General features: G+C 38.9%; 1 protein-coding gene across 2 annotated transcripts in view; it reads left to right on the top strand.

Moving 5' to 3' along the window:
* The window catches only part of LOC131734615 (guanylate cyclase soluble subunit beta-1), a 37,112-nt gene extending 14,750 nt beyond the window's left edge, over positions 1-22,362 (top strand). For both annotated transcript variants that reach the window (XM_059021412.1, XM_059021413.1), the window contains 7 exons: positions 5,520-5,750; positions 6,447-6,563; positions 7,574-7,707; positions 10,314-10,511; positions 13,612-13,849; positions 14,696-14,836; positions 21,361-22,362. In XM_059021412.1, the coding sequence (XP_058877395.1) occupies positions 5,520-5,750; positions 6,447-6,563; positions 7,574-7,707; positions 10,314-10,511; positions 13,612-13,849; positions 14,696-14,836; positions 21,361-21,519 (1,218 nt within the window). In that variant the 3' untranslated portion in view covers positions 21,520-22,362. The remainder of the gene's footprint in view (positions 1-5,519; positions 5,751-6,446; positions 6,564-7,573; positions 7,708-10,313; positions 10,512-13,611; positions 13,850-14,695; positions 14,837-21,360) is intronic.
* Positions 22,363-22,370: the final 8 nt, after the last annotated feature.

The raw sequence follows: 22,370 nt of genomic DNA on the forward strand, positions 1-22,370 counted from the left end.
TTCCCCGAAGGGACAATGCCGCTTCAACCCGCGCAACCCATTCCTGAAGAGGCAGGAACACACTGACGTGGGTAAGACTGTGCTTAGGAAACGGGGTGACGAAGAGCAGCCACGGGCTGTGAAGGGACCTTGGGGTGAAAAATATATGTGACGGGATAACCCTGACATTATATGTTTTAATTGTCATCAGAAGGGGCACATTGCTAGACAATGTGGAAAAACCCAAGGGGTAGAAAATATGGAGTGTGATTGGGCTGATGCATATGGGGCCTGTGACTATACCTGCAATTACGTCACCACTGTTAATAACTTGTTTACCTCACGAATGTTGGAGGGGGATTATTTGTCTACTGTTAAAGTAGCTGGTAGGGAGACGGTAGCGATTTTGGATTCAGGCTGTGGGCAAAGTTTGATCACTGCATCACTAATTGAACATTTAAATTTACCAGAGTGTAACGAAGTTAGGATTAATTGCATTCATGGTGACATTAAAACCTATCCGGCCAAGTTAGTGGAGATAGAGATTGGCGGAGAACCAGTACGCTATAAATTTGGAGTATTTCCCCGTCTTCCCTACCCGGTAGTTGTAGGGAGAGATTGTCCTAGTTTTAACATTCTGATCAAGAACCAAAAGAAATTGTCCTCAATGTCAGTTGCTGAAAAATGTAATGAAGGTGTGTCTGAGGGACATACGTTGTTTGATTTTTCAGATGGGATATTTGCAGAACCGGGTAAGACAAGAAAGTCCAGGAAATTAAAAAAACAAGACGGGGTTATAGGGAAAAGGGAACGAGAAAAGAGGCAACTCTTTAACGTTATGGTAAACACTGTCTGGGAGAGGTGGGGAAATTATACCTGAGAGCAGGGGTCAGCCTAAACCACAAAGGTTACCATCAGGAAAACATACAAAGAAAAGTGAAACTTCGAAACAAGAAAGGCTTAGAAAAGCCGAAACGTTGATTTCACAAGGAAGTATGTCCGTGAAAATGTGGAATGAGTTGCCGGTATCGCAATTGGATTTCAGGAAAGAGCAGGCAGCAGACCCAAATTTACGTGCTGCTTTTAGCCAAGTCGTTGAAATTGATGACGACTATGAAAATATCCGAGACAGCCTACCTCTTCCACATTTTATCACCAGACATGACTTATTGTATCGAGTAACCAAAACTGATCAAGGTGATTGGTTAGAACAGTTATTGGTTCCTGGTAAATTTAAAGAACTGATTTTTCATTTGTCACATAGTCATGTGTTGAGTGGCCACTTAGGGGCTCAAAAAACTAGGGAAAGGATTTTAAGTAGATTCTTCTGGCCTGGGATTTATCAAGAAATTCTTAATCGTTGTAATCAATGCAAAGAATGTCAATTGATTTCAGAAAGAAAGCCTGCACCCGCTCCTTTGATTCCTTTGCCCATAATTTAAGTTCCGTTTTCTCGAATTGGCATGGATTTGGTGGGGCCGTTAGAAAAAACGAGTTCGGGGTACAAACACATTTTGGTTATAGTAGATTACGCAACTAGGTATCCGGAAGCGATTCCCTTAAGAGTTGCCAGCGCCAAGAACATAGCTCGAGCCTTGTTGCAAGTGTTTAGTCGAATGGGTTTTCCAAACGAAATAATTACCGACCAGGGAACTCCCTTTGTATCTTCAATACTGAAGGAGCTGTGCACGCTATGTAATATTAAAAAGATAGTGACCTCGGTTTACCACCCACAATCAGACGGTTTGGTGGAGAGGTTTAATAAAACACTAAAGCAAATGTTAAAGAAAGTAATGCGCCCTGATGGTAAGGACTGGGACCAGCTGTTGCCCTTTGTGCTTTTTGCTTTTAGGGAAGTACCCCAAAGTTCCACTGGGTTTTCGCCATTTGAGTTGCTTTATGGCAGACAGTCCCGTGGGATTTTGGACATAGTTAAAGAAGCTTGGGAGGAGAAATCAAGTTCGGGCCAAAATGTAGTTGAGTATGTCTGTCAAGTGCAAAAATGGGAAAAGTTGCTGAAATTGTCAAATAGAACATGGAAAGTGCACAAGAGAAACAACAGAGACATTACAATGCAGGTGCTAGATTAAGGGAGTTTGCAGTAGGAGATAAAGTTTTGGTTTTATTACCCTCACATGTACACAAGTTTTTAGCTAAATGGCAAGGGCCATACCAGGTAGTAGAAAAAATCTCTGATGTCAACTATCGATTGTTTAGGCCAGGTAAGAGAAACCCATATCAGCTGTTTCACATTAATTTGCTGAAGCCATGGAATGAGGGGGATCTGACAGTGAATGTTGAACGTGAATGTGGAAGATGTACAGATTGGTGAACAGTTGTCTGAGATACAGAAGAAAGAAATAAATCATTTAATACAAACAAATCTAGATGTTTTTTCAGAGGTCCCAGGAAGGACTAATCTTGTGGAACACAGGATTATTACACCACCAGGGGTAGTGATCAGGAAAAGGCCATACAGAATCCCACAAGCTAAGCGAGAGGGTATGAAAGCATAAATACAGAGTATGTTAAAAATGGGAATAATCGAGGAATCGGACAGTGACTGGTCAAGTCCAGTGGTAATGGTCCCGAAACCCTATGGTACAGTAAGAATTGACTTTAGAAAGGTTAATGAGATATCAAAGTTTGATGCATATCCCATGCCAAGAATAGATGAAATGATTGAGAAACTGGGCAGGGCTAAATATATTACCACGTTAGATCTGACTAAAGGATATTGGCAGGTTCCTTTAGAAGAAAGCTCAAAAGAAAAAACAACGTTTGCTACGCCGGAGGGTCTTTTTAAGTTTACAGTGCTTCCATTTGGCCTTCATGGCACGCCAGCCACTTTTCAGCGGTTGATGAACAAAGTTCTTCGTCCCCATCAGCAGTACGCTGCTGCATATATAGATGATGTGGTCATTTTTAGTAAGGATTGGAAATCCCATTTACACCAGGTGAGCGCAGTATTACAGGCGTTGCGGGACGGTAAACTGACCGCAAATAAAAAGAAGTGTGCGTTCGCCTTACAGGAAACTAAGTATTTGGGGTTTATACTAGGGAATGGAGAAATAAAACCCCAAGATAGGAAGATACATGCAATTCAAGCTTGTAAGCAACCAGCAAATAAAAAACAGCTGAGGGCATTCCTGGGGTTAGTAGATTATTACAGGCGATTCATAAAAGATTTTGGCTACTCGAGCAGTTCCCCTGACAGAGCTGACGAAAGGAACAAAGTCAAACAAAATTGTCTGGAACTCGGAAGCGGAAAGGGCTTTTAAAGATTTAAAAACAGCCATTTGTCAGGAGCCAGTGTTGATCAGCCCAGATTTCAAGAAACCCTTCATTTTGCAGACTGATGCTTCCGTTGTAGGTTTAGGGGCTGTATTGTCACAAGAAAGAAATGGAGAGGAACACCCAGTCTTGTTTTTAAGCAGGAAGTTGTTACCAAGTGAAATCAAATACGCCACCGTAGAGAAGGAGTGTATGGCTATTAAGTGGGCAGTAGAGGCTCTACGCCAGGGGTGCACAATTCCGGTCCTGGAGGGCCGGTGTCCCTCCTGGCTTTTGTTCCAACCTTGCCCTAAATTACTTAATTGGACCAATTATTACCAATTATTGTTCTAATTAAGTAATTTAGAACACAGTTGGAACAAAAGCCAGGAGGGATCCGGCCCTCCAGGACCGGAATTGTGCACCCCTGCTCTACGCTATTACTTATGGGGTAGAAAATTTACCTTAGTAACAGACCATGCACCCCTAAAATGGCTTTACCGCAACAAAGACGGGAATGCAAGGGTGACCCGGTGGTTCTTGTCTTTGCAACCGTACTGTTTTGAGCTCAAGTACAGAAAGGGCAAAGAGCATATTAATGCAGATTTTTTTTCACGGTACCCACAAACAGAGATTAGCTTGTTTGCACAACAGGGTGAGGTTAAACTGAGAGGTTGGGTACAGGACGGAATCTATGTGTCCAAACAGCGCTTAAGAGGCCTCAGACATTGGGTGGAAAATTGTACTTGTTAATTTTGCAGCTCTGCCGGGTTGGTATGCCCGGTCCCACGGGATCGTGCAAAAGGGGGGGGGGGGGGGGGGGGGGGGGGTAGTGTGAGGGATTGGTTAAAGGAAACGAACAAAAAAGGTGAAAGACAACGTAAACCAACTGGTTGGTAAACAAAGAAAATTAATAAAAAGTGTTTGGGATCAAAAATGAATGGGTTAAAGAATACACTTTGTAAATAATAACTGTGTGTTAAATAAGGGAAAGTACAAATGAAGAAAAAGTATGGTTTAAAACAAATATTTATTATTGTTCAGAGACAATACCTGGGGGACACTAGGACCAGGTGGAAGCTACTGGAGTCAAGGCTGGCTCCAGTTCAAATTAATTATCCAATTTAATGACATGTCAATTGTTTAATGATATAATTGGTTACCATTTAAAATGTCTGTTTGGTGAGTGTTTGAACGAGGGTGATGGTAGGAGCTGAGTTGGAGACTGGGAGAGTAAAAAACGGAAAACAAGGAAAAGAGTATTCGTATTGTGAACTGGTTAACGACATATATATATATATATTAAAAACATACAAATTAAAATCACAGAGAGTATAACGTGGAGTATAATTGTGAGGGTCTGGAACCAACTCCCCAGTAATGTTGTTGAAGCTGACACCCTGGGATCCTTCAAAAAGTTGCTTGATGAGATTCTGGGAACAATAAGCTACTAACAACCAAATAAGCAAGATGGGCCGAATGGCCTCCTCTCGTTTGTAAACATTCTTATGTTCTTATGTTCTTTACACTACTCTCCCAAACAGACTGTAACTTTATTTAAAATGTGTTTACCATTATTATTATTATTGTTCCAAATCATTGTGTTTGATTTATTAGCATGGTCAAGGTTATTTATATGAAACCATGTATGGATATTTGTTATAGAATGGTACTGATACCTGTAATAGGATGTTTGTATCCTTGCCAGAAAATGTTACTGTTTATTGACAAACTCCTGAAAATTGTGTGCCTGTGTGATAGTATTCTTCTCCAATGCTAAAGAACAGAGCTAGTCAATTTCAGATCTGCTGACCACAACATAAACAGATTATGTTTTTCTTTATCGCCTTGTTAACAATTTGTAATGAAAAAGAATAACCTAAATTGTAAATGAGCAAAATCACCTCCTTCCTTTTCTGTAGTGAATGTGAATCGATTTACATTTGAAAGTTTACCTTATCTCCATTGCATTGACTGGTTCAAGAGATATAATAAAATAATTACCTGCACTTAAGAACATAGTTGGAACAAATACCTGGTCCTGAATTAAAGTTTATGGCAGTGCCATAGGTATCCTTTATAATAATGTTGATTTTATTCAGACCCTGAAGGGCCTGAGTTTCCCATCTCTGCTTGATGGGAAAGAACACTGTGGCTTTAGCATGAGTAAAGCTGGTTCTTTGATTTAGAATTGAATGACTCAATAGAAGGATCATGTTTAATACCCAATCCTGGTGGATTGAGTATTATTTATTTTTCTGTTTAAGGTTATACAACAGAAGAGTGAGGAGTGTGATCATATTAAATTCCTTATTGAGGAGAAAGACTCAGAAGAGGAGGCGTTTTATGAAGACCTGGATGGGTTTGAGGAGAATGGTACACAGGAAACCAGAATCAGTCCGTATACTTTCTGCAAGGCGTTTCCCTTCCACATCATGTTTGACAGAAACCTTGAACTGACTCAGTGTGGCAATGCTATCTTCCGTGTGCTTCCACAGGTAGGGGTTCTGGCATATTTGAAATGTAACACTATTGGTAAAATGAAAAAGCTGTAATTGAATTTCCAAATATCTCTGAGATCTAGATTTTTCTTTGGTTCACATTGGTGTCCCTCAGTTGAAGTCTTGTAGTTTCTGTGAAGTATTTTGGAAAATAAAGCCATCTGTAGGCCTTGGAGTGCTAAGCACTCCAGGTTTTCATTTTAACCATCATACATCATATATTTTCATAATCAGACATGTAATGTACAGTATGATTTGTTGTATTGGAATGACAGCAGAAATTGTAAGATCCATACATACTGTATAGCTATTATTTGACTTATTATCCCTGACAGGTATATTGTGAAGGCGGTCTAACATGTCACACTTTTCATTTTTCCATAACTGCTTAACCAAGCTGGGCATTAAAATTGTTTATCATAAGTTATTGAGGGTATCAGATTATATATTGGTGTGTGTGTCAGTCTGTACATTTGTCATCTCTATGTGACACTTATACACATATACAGTGGATTTTGTGGAAAATGTAAACATGTTCCTGTCAGTAATCTTCAAATCTAATTGTGAAAAATAAGGACATTCAAATTGCTAGATCCTTTTAGCAGTAGTGATTACGATTTTACTTTATAGCAAGAGATGCCATCATCAGAAACCATTTATTTGTTCTAAATACATATTTCTCTTTTTTTTCAGCTCCAGCCTGGAGACTGCAACCTGGTTTCAGTTTTCTCACTGGTCCGCCCACACATCGACTTCAGTTTCCATGGAATCCTATCACACATCAACACTGTGTTCGTTTTGAGAAGCAAGGTAACCTCTTGATTTGTGGTAGGACATAAAGACATGGCATTTTACAGGATATGTAGGTTTTTGTTAAATATGTACAGGAAGGTATTAGGTAACCTAAAGGAATATAAACTTTGTTCTGTTGTGGTATATTAAAAAAAGCTGAATTCAAGTAAAACAACAAGGAATGTACAAATAGATTTTCTGCACAAAAAAGAGTACCAGTGATAATGTTGTTATACTCTACTAGCTCAGTCTAAAAGTCTCTACTGGCATACCAGCTGATAGAATTCAGCAGTCTTGGCGCTGGGTAATCAGAAATGCTGGATCTCAAGGCATGTAGTAAACTATAAAATAGTCCCTTCCCGTAGAATGTTGGGAGAATTGCCATAACATCTTGTCCCTCTGATAAATTTGAAATGTTTTTGAAAATGTATAATAAAAGAAGGTATTTGTATCTTTGCCATCCATGTATACAGTTTGAATGTGTTGTTCAGTGACACAAGCACTAATATGCTGTAGGTGGGTGCATGTACAAGTTGCTGCCTAATGTATGTGTCTCAGATTCTCAAATTCCAAAGCACAGGGTGTGAGTCATGTAGAGTTCTACTGCATGGAGTTATGTTATTGAAAATATGAAAGTTGATATTAAAGCCTTGGTTATCTACATTTTGCTTCCCAACTAGAAATACCACAGACTAGTTTCTGTATAGAAGTTTCACTATTGTGTTATCTTTTGGACAATAACTCTTTTAAATAAAACTTACAGCTGTTTCAGTATGAAAGAACAGGTTTACATAAAAAAAAAAAATTAATAAGTTTGTTGACTGTGCTAGATTTATCAACTTAAAATTAATCAAGTCATATCGTCCCTTTCATTTGGTACTGTATACAAATTTGTTGCATAAATTAATTTCTTGTCTGAAGAGATCCATTTTACATAAAAATGTACTTTATATGGGTGCTTTGTAGGTCTGACTAAATGTATGAGTAAGTGTTATTACTAATTCATCACAGAATATGTTTCTTCCAAGGAGGGTTTGCTGAATGTAGAAAAGTCAGAGTGTGAAGATGAGTTGACTGGTGCTGAAATCAGCTGCTTGCGGCTCAAGGGCCAGATGATCTACCTGCCTGAAGCTGACAACATCCTCTTACTTTGTTCCCCCAGGTATGCTGCTCTTGAAGACCTGTGAGTGTGTTTGTGTGTCTGTATATAACTTGCATTCATACCACTCTAAAGATGGTCTGATATGAGAAATACAAAAAGCTAGTTATTAATTTTACCCCTGCTGTTTAGAGAATGGACACAGTGTGATTTCCAACTCTAAGAACAGCTTTATGAATTTCAGTGGGTTTTTAGTGCAGGTGATGCTGTTCCTCACTCCTCCTGGAGAACTGCTAGAAAGCTTGTTCATTCCAGGCCCTATGGTGTGCTTCACAAGCAAGTTTTTTTTGTTCATTTTAAATAGGCTTTTTAGTGTTTGACTTTTGAACAGATTCCAGTCTTAACCTCAAAAAGCTTTATACCTTTCGCAAACAATATCCTTTTGAGCTCAATGGTAGTCTATGTGGATTCAAACCAGAGTTAAAAAACAGACAAAAAACACCTAAAGCCCACTGCAGTGTTTTACACTATACAGTGCCTTGCATAAGTATTCACCCCCCTTGGACTTTTCCACATTTTGTAGTGTTACAACCTAGAATTAAAATGGATTTAATTGGGATTTTTACCATTTGATTCACACAACATACTTAACACTTTGAAGGTGCAAAATATTTTTTTATTGTGACACAAAAGTTAATTAAACAAAAAAAAAGGTTGCATAAGTATTCATCCCCCTGAGTCAGTACTTGGTAGAAGCACCTTTGGCGGCAATTACAGCTGTGAGTCTTTTTGGGTAAGTCTCTACCAGCTTTGCACCTCTGGATCCTGCAATTTTTGCCCATTCTTCTTGGCAAAATTGCTCAAGGTCTGTCAAGTTGGATGGGGACTGTTGGTGAACAGCAATTTTTAAGTCTTGCCACAGATTCTCAATCGGATTGAGATCTGGGCTTTGATTGGGCCATTCTAAGACATTAAGGTTCTTGTTTTTAAACCACTCCAGTGTAGCTTTTGTTGTGTGTTTAGGGTCATTGTCCTGCTGGATGGTGAACCTCCTCCCGAGTCCCAGGTCTCTTGCAGACTGAAATAGGTTTCCTCTAGAATTTCCCTGTATTTAGCTCCATCCATCTTGCCCTCAATCCTGACCAGTTTCCCAGTCCCTGCCGATGAAAAGCATCCCCATAACATGATGCTGCCACCACCGTGCTTCACTGTGGGGATGGTGTTCTCAGGGTGATGAGCAGTGTTGGGTTTGCGCCACACATAGCGTTTTGCGCTAAGGCCAAAAAGTTCAATTTTGGTCTCATCAGACCAGAGAACCTTTTTTCCACATGTTTGCTGTGTCTCCCAAATGCCTTTTGGTAAAATCCAAACTGGATTTGATAGGGGTTTTTTTCAGCAATGGCTTTCTTCTCGCCACTCTTCCATAAAGCCCAGCTTTGTGGAGCGTCCGGGTTATAGTTGTCCCATGGACGGTTTCTCCCATCTCAGCTGTGGATCTCTCCAGCTCCCTTCAGAGTTACCACTGGCCTCTTGGTTGCTTCTCTGACTAATGCCCTCCTTACCTGGTCACTGAGTTTTGGTGGACGGCCTTCTCTAGGCAGAGTCGCACTTGTGCCATATTCTTTCCATTTTTTAATAATGGATTTAACGGTGCTCCGGGGGATGTTCAAAGTTTGGGATATTTTTTTATAACCCAATCCTGATTGGTGCTTCTCCAGAACTTTATCCCGGACTTGTTTTGATAGCTCCTTGGTCTTCATGATGCTGTTTGTTTAGATATACTCTCTAACAAACTCTGGGGCCTTCCAGAAACAGGTGTATTTAATCTGAGATCATGTGACACTTTAATTGCACACAGGTGGACTCCATTCAACTAATTATGTGACTTCTGAAGGCAATTGGTTGCACCAGAGCTTATTTAGGGGTGTCACAGCAAAGGGGGTGAATACTTATGTAATCAAGACTTTTCAGTTTTTTATTTGTAAATAATTTTGAAAAATATGTAGATTTTTTTCCCCACTTCGACATAAGGACTATTTTGTGTAGATCAGTAACAAAAAATCCTAATTAAATCCATTTTAATTCCAGGTTGTAACACTACAAAATGTGGAAAAGTCCAAGGGGGGTGAATACTTATGCAAGGCACTGTATAGGGTTGGATCATTTAATTAATTGATTCCTTTTTTTACAACATACAATTGACCAATATCACTTGTCGTCATAATCACAAACTGTGTCTTCCTCATTACATTGCTCAGTCAAACTGGTGAATTCAAGTTATTTAAGGCTATTTAAATACAAATAAGTTGACTAAAATCTATTGATCAGGTTTTAGATGCAAGCTCCATACAAGCCTTTTTTAACAAACAGTGCCATAAGCTGGAAAATTCTTGTTCAAGGCTGTTCGAATTCCAGAAGAACATGTTCGCTCCAGCTCCCTTTTTCCTATCTGCATGCATATTGCATGTGCAGAAGCAGGGATGCACAATTCCAGTCCTAAAGGTCCAGACTCCTCCTAGTCTTTGTTCCACTTATACCCTAAATTACTTTTAAACCAATTTAACCTTGAGGACCGGATTTGTGTAAAACACTGGTTTAAAAAAAATGGTGGCACTGCTAAAACAGAAATGGTAGTACTGCTAAAATGAAGGTGCTTTTTTTTATTATAGTGTGATGAATCTTGATGACCTGACTAGACGAGGACTGTATCTGAGTGACATCCCGTTACACGATGCCACACGCGATCTCGTCCTCTTAGGGGAGCAGTTCAGGGAAGAGTACAAGCTGACCCAGGAGCTCGAAATCCTGACTGACAGACTGCAGCACACTCTCAGAGCACTGGAGGATGAAAAGAAGAAGACAGACAGGTATTTAAATGAGTTGACCAAAACAGACATCCACAACATTTTAAACAACATAAAAAATGACACCAGATTAAAACCACAAATAATATATCTATTTAAATTACCCCCGGGGCATCAGTTACAGATTTATTTGTGAACAAATGGTGATACCTTGTGATAATTATTAGAGATTTTGACATTTCTGTGGTACTAAAATCTGTGCATTGTACGGGGCCTTTAAATTACAACACCAAGCAAAAAAACTGCTTTCATTCGCTTGAACATGCAGCCAAACCAATACAAACCACTCAAGTACAAACCCACTCAAGCACAATCCTATTTCACACACACACACACCACTGTCCAGTGAATGTAGTCTTAAATTGTGCAGTATCTCATATAGAGGTTTTTATTCACAAAATGTCACCAATAATGCCACATTTTGACTCATTAGAAATTGAATGCTAAGCTTGCATTTTGAGTCTCTGTGTAATTATTTTGTTGTATATTTTAAATGAAAAAAAAACACCTCAACTACTTGCATTCTGATGTGGCAGAGAGCAGGCAGTGAATTCTGAAACATGACTGGAGACGTCTGTGCTGTAAGTTTAACACAGACTTCCAGGCAAAATTGAAAACTCAGATATCGTATAAGAGTTCCAAGATTTGGAATTCAGGGTAGAGCGATTCAAAACTGAATTATAATGAAGAAGTATCATAACAGGTACGACACACTTTCTTCAAGATGAAAGAATACACTGCAGCAAAGTAAAAGAAAATGTGTGTGCTGTGTACAATCGTGAATTTGTGTTTATAAGGGGTATTATATAATAACATATTATTATTCAGATGGAGACTGGGACCTAAATAAATTTGTTATGAATACATTTGTGTAATCTGAGTTCTTAATAATGAGACTTTACTGTACAAGGCAGATGTTAGATTGTGAAAACAATAGGACACTTTTTTTTTACAAACTGTTTTAAATAATGATTTTTAAGGATTGTTTTTCCATGTGTGTTTAGAAACATTCTCTTTGAATTGTAAAAACTGAGAACCTTTCCATAAATAGCTCAATAGTTAAAAAAAAAAAGGTAATGGTAACTGTAAACGTAATTATTTAAATAGACTAATGACCTCAACAAAACACTCATTAAAACAGTTGCTTAAGCTTTGTGAATAGGACCTAGAGATACAGGTACAGGTTTGTCATTTTTTTATATTGCTATGCTAGATATTGCTAATATACATGCTATATACAGGCTATATAAAATGATCCACTTAATATTCAAAGGTCTAAAACCTGCTATTTGAACGGTAATTCTGACACATTTAGAATGAAGCGACCAGAGAATACATTTTGTTTGCCTTGTCTTTGTGCCTGAATTGGAAAAGCTGTGTCATGCGGCTTGACTTTATTTTAACCTTTAAATCACTAATTGAAATACAACTCTCTGTGAAATGTGGCTAAACAGAAACAAAACCAAGACCATTTAGTTGCTCCCTTTATATTAGAAGTACAAACTTAAGATCTTGTTCAGCTTGAAATTAACCTTTTGTTGCTAAGTAACTGTGACTCACTCATATGAATTAACACCTGTATACACAGAAGTAAAAGAAACCAGGGGTGTACCGTCAGGGCCTTCAATTATTCTCTGCTGACCAAACAGCGGCAGCTAAACTGTCGACTGCAGTCAATTGACAGTTGCTTGCTGATGCTTCGAAATGTACTCCAAGGTATTCTCTGGTTTTTGTGAAGGCCCTGTGGTGTGATCTGCTTTTTCTCCACGGCAGTCCAATCATGAGTGAGCAGAGGCGGGACATAAACCGTTGAAGGTATTCCCTGTGTCGGTTGAAGGTCTTGAGTGAGTTTAACCAATGGGAGAGTCAAAGATCTGCCTTTGTTATGCAGATGTCCAATCATGAGTGAGCAGTGGTGGGACATAAACTGTTGAAGGTATTCCCTGTGTCTTGAGTGACTCTGGTACCCCAGTAGATAAGCCACTAGTCGAAACCTTAATTATGGGTTGACAGATAAAATAGATAATTTAATAGCGGCTCACTCCATTGGGTAAAAGGGCCCATTGAGAGCAATGGATCTCCACATAGTTGCAGCTAAAATGAATAAGGGCCTGATCCTGGCAGAATTCATGAGAAGGGAATTACATTAAACTAGCTAGTTAGCTGGTAAGCATCAACAGAGGATTTCGGAAATAAAGAAACATTGAGCCTTTCATGTTTACATTGCACTGCAGTGTCATTTTTTCTAGAAACGTGAGAGCTCAGCTGCACAACACTCAGAATATAACAAGTAAAGACAAGCATGCATGATTACAAACAGATATGTTTTGAATATAGTTATTGTAGTTATATGTAATAATGTATTAAAATATAAATAACTTGGCTTGCAGTCTAAATATATGAGGTACTGTTTCAAAATGCTTACTGGGGTTATATTTGATGTTTATGAATACCTAATACCCACTTTTTAGCTGACTTTAGTTGAACTCTGATTTAAGTTTCATCTGCTTCACAGGACTGAGAAATGAGTCATGATGCTGCTTGTAACCATGCATAGGAACATAAAAGAGAGATGTTACTAAACTATTGAACATCAGTTTAGTAATTTATCAAAAACATTAGTGCCTAAATTAACCCTCAGGAATTTTTTTGTGCATATCCGGATTGGTACAATTTGTTAATTCACCATGGTTTTAATTATTTTTACAAGTAGAGCATATCATTACTGGAAGCAAGAGTTTTCTGCTACCCAAACCCACATTCTAGCAATGCTACTGTTCATAATACAAACGTCCACAAGTCACCTGCCATAACCACTCATCATTGAGGTTGAGGTTTTGAATGCCTTAGTGAATTTGTTCAGACTATCATTGCATTGAGCTTTTAAACCTGAGCATTAAATGAGCTGAAATGCCTCAGTAATTTCAATGTAATGAAAAAGCAATGGAGGATCATTATTTTTTTTTTTTGTGTAGAATGTAGATATACTGGCAGTACCTTAATTATCTCTTTAAAAAAAGTCCCTTGACATTAAATGTACTTTTTTGTGTGTGCAGGTCATGAATATTTTGAACAAAGACTGATAGGCTTTTCTGTTTTCTAGGCTGCTGTATTCAGTTCTTCCACCTTCTGTGGCCAATGAGCTGAGACACAAACGTCCTGTTCCAGCAAAGCGATATGACAATGTGACAATCCTCTTCAGTGGCATTGTGGGATTCAACGCCTTCTGCAGCAAGCATGCCTCAGCAGAGGGAGCCATTACAATTGTCAACCTCTTAAATGACCTTTACACAAGGTTTGACATTCTGACAGATTCACGAAAGAATCCCTATGTTTACAAGGTAAGAGACGGATATCAGCATAACGAGTCTCAGTTTCAAATATCAAAGACAGTTTATAAAAAAAGGACAGGTGTTACAGTTGCAGCAGAAAACATTGGTGTATTAGAAATGAACAGATAATGGATTTTATTTAGTGGCTTCGTGAATAATATTTATAAATAATGTGATAATGATTCGTGGTGACTAGATTAGAATTTCCCAACAAGATCAAAATGGAACCCCCATTTGACCTAATATCACTTTTTATTGTATACTGTACTATACCAGCGTGATTTCTTTTATTTTAAATCCTATTCTATATTTTTTTTAAATAATTTTTCCCTCCTCAAAATCTCCTAATTTACAATGTGTACCAAATAAGATCATATATAACCTATATCAATAATTTATTATATTATTATTGTTATTTATTTTTTAGCAGACGCCCCTATCCAGAGCGACTTACAATTGTTACAAGATATCACATTATTTTTACATACAATTACATTATTTTTTACACATTATTTTTACATACAATTACCCATTTATACAGTTGGGTTTTTATTGGAGCAATCTAGGTAAAGCACCTTGCTCAAGGGTACAGCAGCAGTGTCCCCCACTTGGGATTGAACCCACGACCCTCCGGTCTAGAGTCCAAAGCCCTAACCACTACTCCACACTGCTGCCCTATATTGGTGTCCAGTACTCTAAGTCCACCCCTCACCCCACCCCACCCCACCCCCCCTCCCGCCCCCTATAATTAGTTCAGAATCCAGTGCTAGACATGCAGTTAATTTTTCATTAAACCTATGCAGTTACTGTATGTCAGTAAGAAGGCTACCCTCAACTAATGAATCACTTTGACAGGTGGAGACTGTGGGGGACAAGTACATGACTGTGAGTGGTCTACCAGAGCCATGCACCCATCACGCTCAATCCATCTGCCACCTGGCCCTGGACATGATGGAGATAGCGGGGCAGGTTAAGGTTGACCATGAGCCAGTACAGGTATGGAAAAGCCATGGATGAAAAGTGATTTTTGAAAAGGATATTAAACAACTCAAACTCAAACCCACCCACCAGTGTGAAGATCAGGAGGTGACCTTCATTCATGGTCTTCATCTGACTTGCTGGGCATCTGTCTAGTAGTGGTCGCTGAAGCTTGACAAGCTGACCTTCCTCTCTAATTACATGGGAGAGCAAAGGCCTATGCAAAGATTTCTGTGCTTTCCCAGCCAAGATTGGTAACTTGGTGAGGCTGCCCTGCACAAATGACATGTGACCCACTTGGGAGTTTATGTATGATAAAACCTACATAAAAAACAGCCAATCTAACTTTATCTGTCAAAATAAACATAAGGCTAAATAAATAGTTTGTGGTGTGTTAGACTGGCATTAAGGTTTTGTAAATAGTTTAACACACACACACACACACACACACACACACACACACACACAGACACACACTGTTTAATATTTTAAAAGGTAGTGCTGATGTTTACCTGTATTCCTATAAACAACTTGAAATTGTTACCGACATAGGCATTAATGTACCACCGTACTCGAAAGGTCATCCATGGGTCTGTTTTAATGGTATAACTGTAGCCACATAGCATTCTGTTTATTATGATTTAATTTAGAGAACCATGTGCAGCATTGATTCTTTGCTCCAGGTCATTTCCGGTGTGAACGAAGGACCATTTTAATTTGAATGGTTGACTGCCACTGCCAGTAAGGATATGGGAGCATGTATTTGTTTCTTCATGGCTCGCTTGCCAGTAGCTTCAGATTAATGCCTTATTTTTTTGTGACCTGTTATGGACATTAGTTACTGTGTTTCAAGCCCAGCTTTGGCAAGTATATGAACAGCAGTAACATCAATTCTTATTGATGTTTTGTATATCTATTTGATGGCCCCACCATTTGTCTCAGCTTTGACGTCATTGATCTGAATTAATTTGTACTTATTGGTTTCAATGAGTAGGTGATGTGGGAGGTGCCAAGGATGTAAATAAGAAACGGGAGTTGTCAGGCATTCCTATATGTATTTCTGCAGTGGAAGTACAGGACAAAGTGGATTATTAAAGTCCTCATATTCTACAATTTATTTGGTTGTTTCAGTGTGAAAGTTATGATTTTTTATTATTTTCATTGAATGTTAGTGTTGCATATCTGTTTCCTGACTTGTCTATTTTTTATTAAAAACTTGCCAGGTGTAGTACATGCTTTATTGTAATGGGAGGGGTGCATGGGTCCCTGTTTTTCAATTTTCCCATCTCATTTTGTTTTTGTTTAGTAAGTAGATCAATATGTCATTATCAGTATTTTGTGATGAGGCTCCAGCCGTGGTGATGTTCTAAACATTCTCAATGGGAGGGAACGTGTTATTGACCAATCAGAGAGCAGCATCTCTGCCTGCCATTTTATAAAGACCCACCAGTTTAGACTGCACTTGTGGATCTCTTGATCTGCCCCTCCTACTATGTACTGGATTTGCCTGACCTACGCACTACGTTACTGGATCCTCAGCTAATGCACTTCTTTGCACTACTGCGCTACTAATATGTCATTGTAGATATAACTTGTTGTAATCCTTACTTGTTGCACCCTAGTTCATATTGTATTTTATTAGTATTATTTGCATTTACTGTAAACTTTACAGTATTTAAATGTTAATCTTGCATTGTAACCCTGTACTGCCCTGTAACACACGTAAGTCACCTTGGATAAAGGTGTTTGCCAAATAATAATAATAATAATAATAATAATAATAATAATAATAATAATAATAATCCAAACAATACAATGTAAATAGCTGATTATAAAAGAGTTTATATATATATATATATATATATATATATATATATAATATATATATATATATATATATATATATATATACCTGCTTGCAAATTCATATGAAATTACATACACAGGGTTGGACAGAAAATATGAGACGTGTTTGCAATTACTGTGAAAGCTGTTCTGATAGCAGGAAGGTTTACAAGCCAATCTATAAAGAAAGAAATCTGTGAATCTTCTTCCATGTGATCAAGTTTATAAACTAAAGTTAGGGAGGAGGGATGGCCCCTACACATTTCATCATCTCAATGTAACCTATCAAAATCATTTAAATACCAATGTAACACCCCTCTCTTGCATTTGATTAAATTCGCATTCGCTCTTCCTCATAGAAGGCATCCTTGACTGCTCTTCGGGTGGTGGTGTGTGTGCTCTGTCACCGGAGCGGCACTGTCTTTCTCCACTTCATTCTCTGCCACTCTCTGGCTTTGTCTCGCCCTCAGCTGCACTCTGCCATGGTCCCAACTCCATCGTTCTCAGCGCTTCTCTCTCTGCTGCTGCAGCTTTGTTTTTGGATCAGTATTCAGTTTTCTCTCTGCAGTCGCGGCAAAAGCATCCAAGTTGGAGTCGCTCCCGCAACGACGTCACCTCAAATCGCGTACTCAGGCAACTAGACGCCATACAGCCTCTCCAGCTGTTCGTCGGCGTGGACCCAGCCATCTTGTAGTACGCAATCCCCCATTCGGAATCCTCCAGCCGTAACAGGACACTTGAGTCATTTAAATACCACCACCACCACTGCAAATATTACTGCTACTAAATATTACAAAATTAATCCCCTATTTTGTGAATTGGATTAATGAACTGAGCAATTTTAGTGTTTAAAGGGTACATAAGGAGCTTTTTTTATTGCATTGTGTTACATGTTCCCATGTGTTACTATAACTGTTTACGTAAGGTCTGTGTATTGTTTTTTTTTTTTTTAAATTACATTTTTTTTAAACTTTTAAATTGCATTCCCTGTCTCAAGATGGCTTCCCATGAACCCGCATGGACCTTTCAGAACTACATTTCCCATCATCCTCCTGCTCACATATGTAACTGAGATGGTTTTACCAAAATCATCGACCCCTGTTCAGCCAGGCATCCTATCTTCCCTACTTGTGTCTCAGGCATCCAGCAAACTCATCCATCCTCTGCGGGCATCCTGCTGGCCCCCAGAAAAGGTGTTCAGCAGGCCCCTGCAGATCTCATCCCCGGGCCTCCACTCCCAGCCAGTCACAGTCGGCCTCTCATCTACCAGGTGTCCTACCTCCAAGTAATTCAGGCGTTCAGTTACACACTATCCAAATGTCCACAATAAGACCTTTAGCTAGCCATCTGGAGGAAGGGTGGTCCCTGTAGCCATGGATTCCCAGAGGTTTAATTTCCCTTACTTACCTGTTTATGTTTTTTTTTGTTTTTCCTCTCCTGAGTGCTAATGGACTATGCTGGCACCAAATTGAGCGAGAATAGGTGGGCTGAACAGCCTTTTCTGGTTCTTGAAATCCTTGTGGTCATTATCCACCTGCGGGTGTCCAGCATGTCTCCACAGTTCAGCCTTCCACTGGTGTTCTGGTTTTACTCTCAGCTTTGCTGTTTCTCTGAAACTCCTTTTAGGACAATGGAATGGAATTACATTTTTTATGACGACAGTCGTCTTCTACCTGAAGATTTACAGCTTTTACCAATGGTTTTTCTTCTTATGGCTTCGGAGGGCAGTTCAAGGGAAAATGGTTAGCAGCTTCTTAAATAAATATATTTATTTAAGAACGGCCCCCCACGTTGTACGAAATGTATCCAATTGCTGTAGCCATATTCCTTTGGAGGTCTTCCTGGGCTAAAAAGTAAATTCCCTTTCAAGTATGAAATATAACCATTACCGCATCTAACGATCTGCAACGTGGTGCTTTGCGCATGTACATTGAGAGCAGCTGCTAGGCTTAGCAGCACTGCGTAGGACCAAGATACGTGTTTCGGGTGTTGATTGCTTGCAATCTCATCCACAGCATCTTGATGCCGGCTTGGTGACTGCTTTTAGCATTATAAAGCAGGCTTCCCTCAGTTTCGTATGTGTACTGACAGTGGTGGGCATCCCTGTACACTGCTGCCCGCGGTGACTGTGAACTACCGGAACAGTACCGAGGTCACCAACCCGCTCCATTCCTGACCGTACTGACCTGGTGCTAAAGTCACCAAACCGGTACAGAACCGACCCTTCCTTCTTGCTTACTTCTTGCATCATGCCTGGGTTTTATCCCTGCGAGACATGCACAGCAATTCTGCCTGTTGAGGACAAGCACTTCAGATGCACTTCCTGCCTGGGGCCAGAACATGCCAAGGAGGCACTGGTGAACTGCAGTTTCGTCCATGATTGCAGCAGGCTTGAAGGAAAAATGACGTGGAGGTCTGTGAGCGCAGTACTTTTATGCCCTCGGCTGTGCGAGCAGCTTTGATATATCTTATTCAGGTTTCGGGGCCTTTGGGGGGTAAATACCCATACAGTAATGGTTACATTTCTATTTCGGGGAACCAGTGTTATGATAATAATGAAATGTTCTCATCCATTCAGATAATTTATTAACAGTCGAAATCATAAACAAAGGTTGTTCTTCCTCATATTATGAACATTTTCAGAAGGATCACTTTGCCACCAATTTATATTACGTAGATTGCTGATGCTCTTTCTCGTTTTCAATTTCAGAAATTCAGACTCTTTGCTCCAGAAGTGGATCTGCATCCATTGCCGGTTCCTTCTTTATCAGACCTGACATTCCTGTAAACTATAATCTCTATCCTCTTATTCTACAAGCACAGGAAATAACCCTTCTTAGGATCTTGCCTCGGACCCTTCAAACATACTGGTCAGCTTGGAATTGTTTTAAAAACCTTTTATTCAACTTCAATATTTCCTTTTACTGTTACAGTGACGTCCTCTTTCTTACCTGCCTTAAAAACAATAACAATTACAATAATGCCTCTTCCATTAAAGTGGTCATATCAGGCATTCAGTTTTTTCACAAATTGATTTACAGTTCGTCAAGCCCTGTTCTTGGTAAGTATTCACACCTCAGCCACGTTTGCCCATCACAATAGGTTTCCAGTCTAGCGTTTTAGACAAGACTCTGGAAGCTTCATTTCTGTTGGACTTGGGTTCGGAATTTACTGCTTCCTCTTGCAATTTCAACCCTCTCCTTAATTTATGACCTCTCTTCTCTTAAATGATACTTTCCATTTGAAGAGCAAAACTGACCAAGAAAGTAAAGGCTCCTTGATTGTATTACTTCAGATTAAGTTCATATGATGAATCTCCTCCTTCTTTTCAACAACCTCAGCTATCGCAGGGAGCTCCCAGTTCAGATTGCCTGTTTCTAAATGAAAACCGAACAATTGCCACCCGTCATTGGTTTATCAATCGCCTCCGCCAGATTCTGTTCAAGTCTGGGTTTCCAGCAGAAACATATTCAGGTCAGTCTTTTCTTTGGACACTCTGTCCACCTCATCAAACGACTTGGTCACTGGTCATCCAAAGTATACCAGTCACATATCAGAACTAACACCAATGACCTTAAAATGCTTTTGCTCTGCTCAGTAATTAAATTCTACTTTGCGACATGGGGACCCGCTTGGATCTACTAGGGGTCTCCTGCCTTGTCCATGCGGCCAGGTGGTGGACCTTCAAACCAAGCAGGTGTGATGCCAAATTGTTTCTTCCATACATTGCATTATTATCAATAAAACATTCCCTTAAACTCAAATGTGTTGTGGGGTTTGTCCTGAACTACTGCACACATGGTTAATTCCATTCTTAAGTAACTGAGTCAAGTCTTTTGCAAGACTGTATTTTCCAAATAGCTAGCTTGATTACTAAAAAAATATTTTACTAAGCACAACATGTGGTGGATTGATTGATTGATTATTCGATTCCCTTAAGGTACAGGCAAACCTTTGACTTTAACAAAAGCAGACAGCCTGAATCTCCTGGGAATGCCGGAGATTACTGAATCAAAAGGACCCTTGCTTACTTCCTGCAGAGTACTGTACAAGAAACATCTTGGAAATTCATGTGCATTAGCCACCCTGAGAGTTTTGGAAATCAATTTTAAGTTTATGAAAACGTTGAACAAAAGTAGGCCTTGATTGCAGTACACATGATGAATATTGGGTAAGAAGGACTAATTAACCGTTTCTTTAGAATTAAAACAAAATAGCTTTAATTACAGTACATTCAAATTATTGGCTCAATAGTCTGTGTCGCAAAGAGAATAGAAATCATTTTGTCCTCAGCATAGATTTTGTACTTGGTCTCAGACATCTTTTACTTTGAAAGAAGCTGTTTAGCCCTACTGCAATGGACTGTGACCAGTTAGCTAACTGCCGTCTTCTTTTTATTCAGCAAGCGCTTTTAATAAGGCTATTAACCCTTATACAGTAGGACTAAATGTCTGATGTCTTTTGAAATTTAAATCTAATACCGTGACAACTACCAGCCAACAAAAATTATACAGGCTTTAGCTACATTAAAAAAGAAAAACTACTAAGGACTATATGCTATGTGCGCAGTGGCTAATAAACTGATAGTACAGCTTAGACAAACAGGCAAGAAACTTGTCTTGACTTATGTGAGTTTATGCAATAATTCTTCTTTAAGTTTAATATTATTAATACAGGCTATATATTTTCTTTTTTAGATCACTATCGGTATACACACTGGAGAAGTGGTTACTGGTGTGATTGGGCAAAGGATGCCTCGTTACTGTCTGTTTGGAAATACTGTCAACCTCACAAGCAGAACAGAAACCACGGGAGAAAAAGGGAAGATCAATGTTTCAGAATATACTTACAGGTGAGAGAGTAGAATTTATTTATTTATCATTATGTTTATATGCATTAAGTGTTAAGTTGTGTGATAAGCAAGCCTGCTGAAATATACACATTTAAAATACCGGAAAAATCTTACTGTTGACCATGATGTTGATCTCTAACCTATTCTAGATAGTGTGACTCATTGGTTTGTAGAGGATAAAGGCCAAACAGTTTGAGAATGTTTTTCTTTTTAGTTCACAGCTGTATTCCATGCATCTCAACTAAAAACAATTGACATTTGGCAGCCATATTAGCTTTAAGTTTCTGCTGCATATTCAGAATATCAGAAAGCAGTTGTATGCATGCATCCCAATGAATTGCTAGCTGAGGTTGAATTGGAGCAGCGTCTGCACCTACAGCTATGGCCAAACATTTTGCATCACCCTATAGAATTAATTCGAATGAAACCTGCTGAGTAATGTTACGTTAATATACTGAATTGCATACCGCTTTGTAGTTTTCCATATACTTAACGAAAAACTGACAAAAACTGAAAAATGTGACATTTCAAAATCTAACATGAAATACTGTACTACTAGTATGGCTTCCGGTAGACTTTTGCAGTATCATTTTGGAGTTTTTTTGATTACATGATGTTAAATAAAAAAATGTTCACATAGTTTTTTTATTTTTCATTTTATTAATTATGTCTCCAACCTACAATTCTACATGATGCAAACGTTTTGGCCATAGCTGTACAATGTTTAAACACATTTTTTTTAAACTCACAAATACAGTTTGATCTTCATGTGTTACACTGACACGGAACCAATGTAGGTCATTTTCAAGTTTACTGTACATCCATTACGAACCCAGAGACAGTTCTACATTTTTA

This window comes from Acipenser ruthenus, unplaced genomic scaffold (genome assembly GCF_902713425.1).
Source record: "Acipenser ruthenus unplaced genomic scaffold, fAciRut3.2 maternal haplotype, whole genome shotgun sequence".
Classification (NCBI taxonomy): Eukaryota; Metazoa; Chordata; class Actinopteri; order Acipenseriformes; family Acipenseridae; genus Acipenser; species Acipenser ruthenus.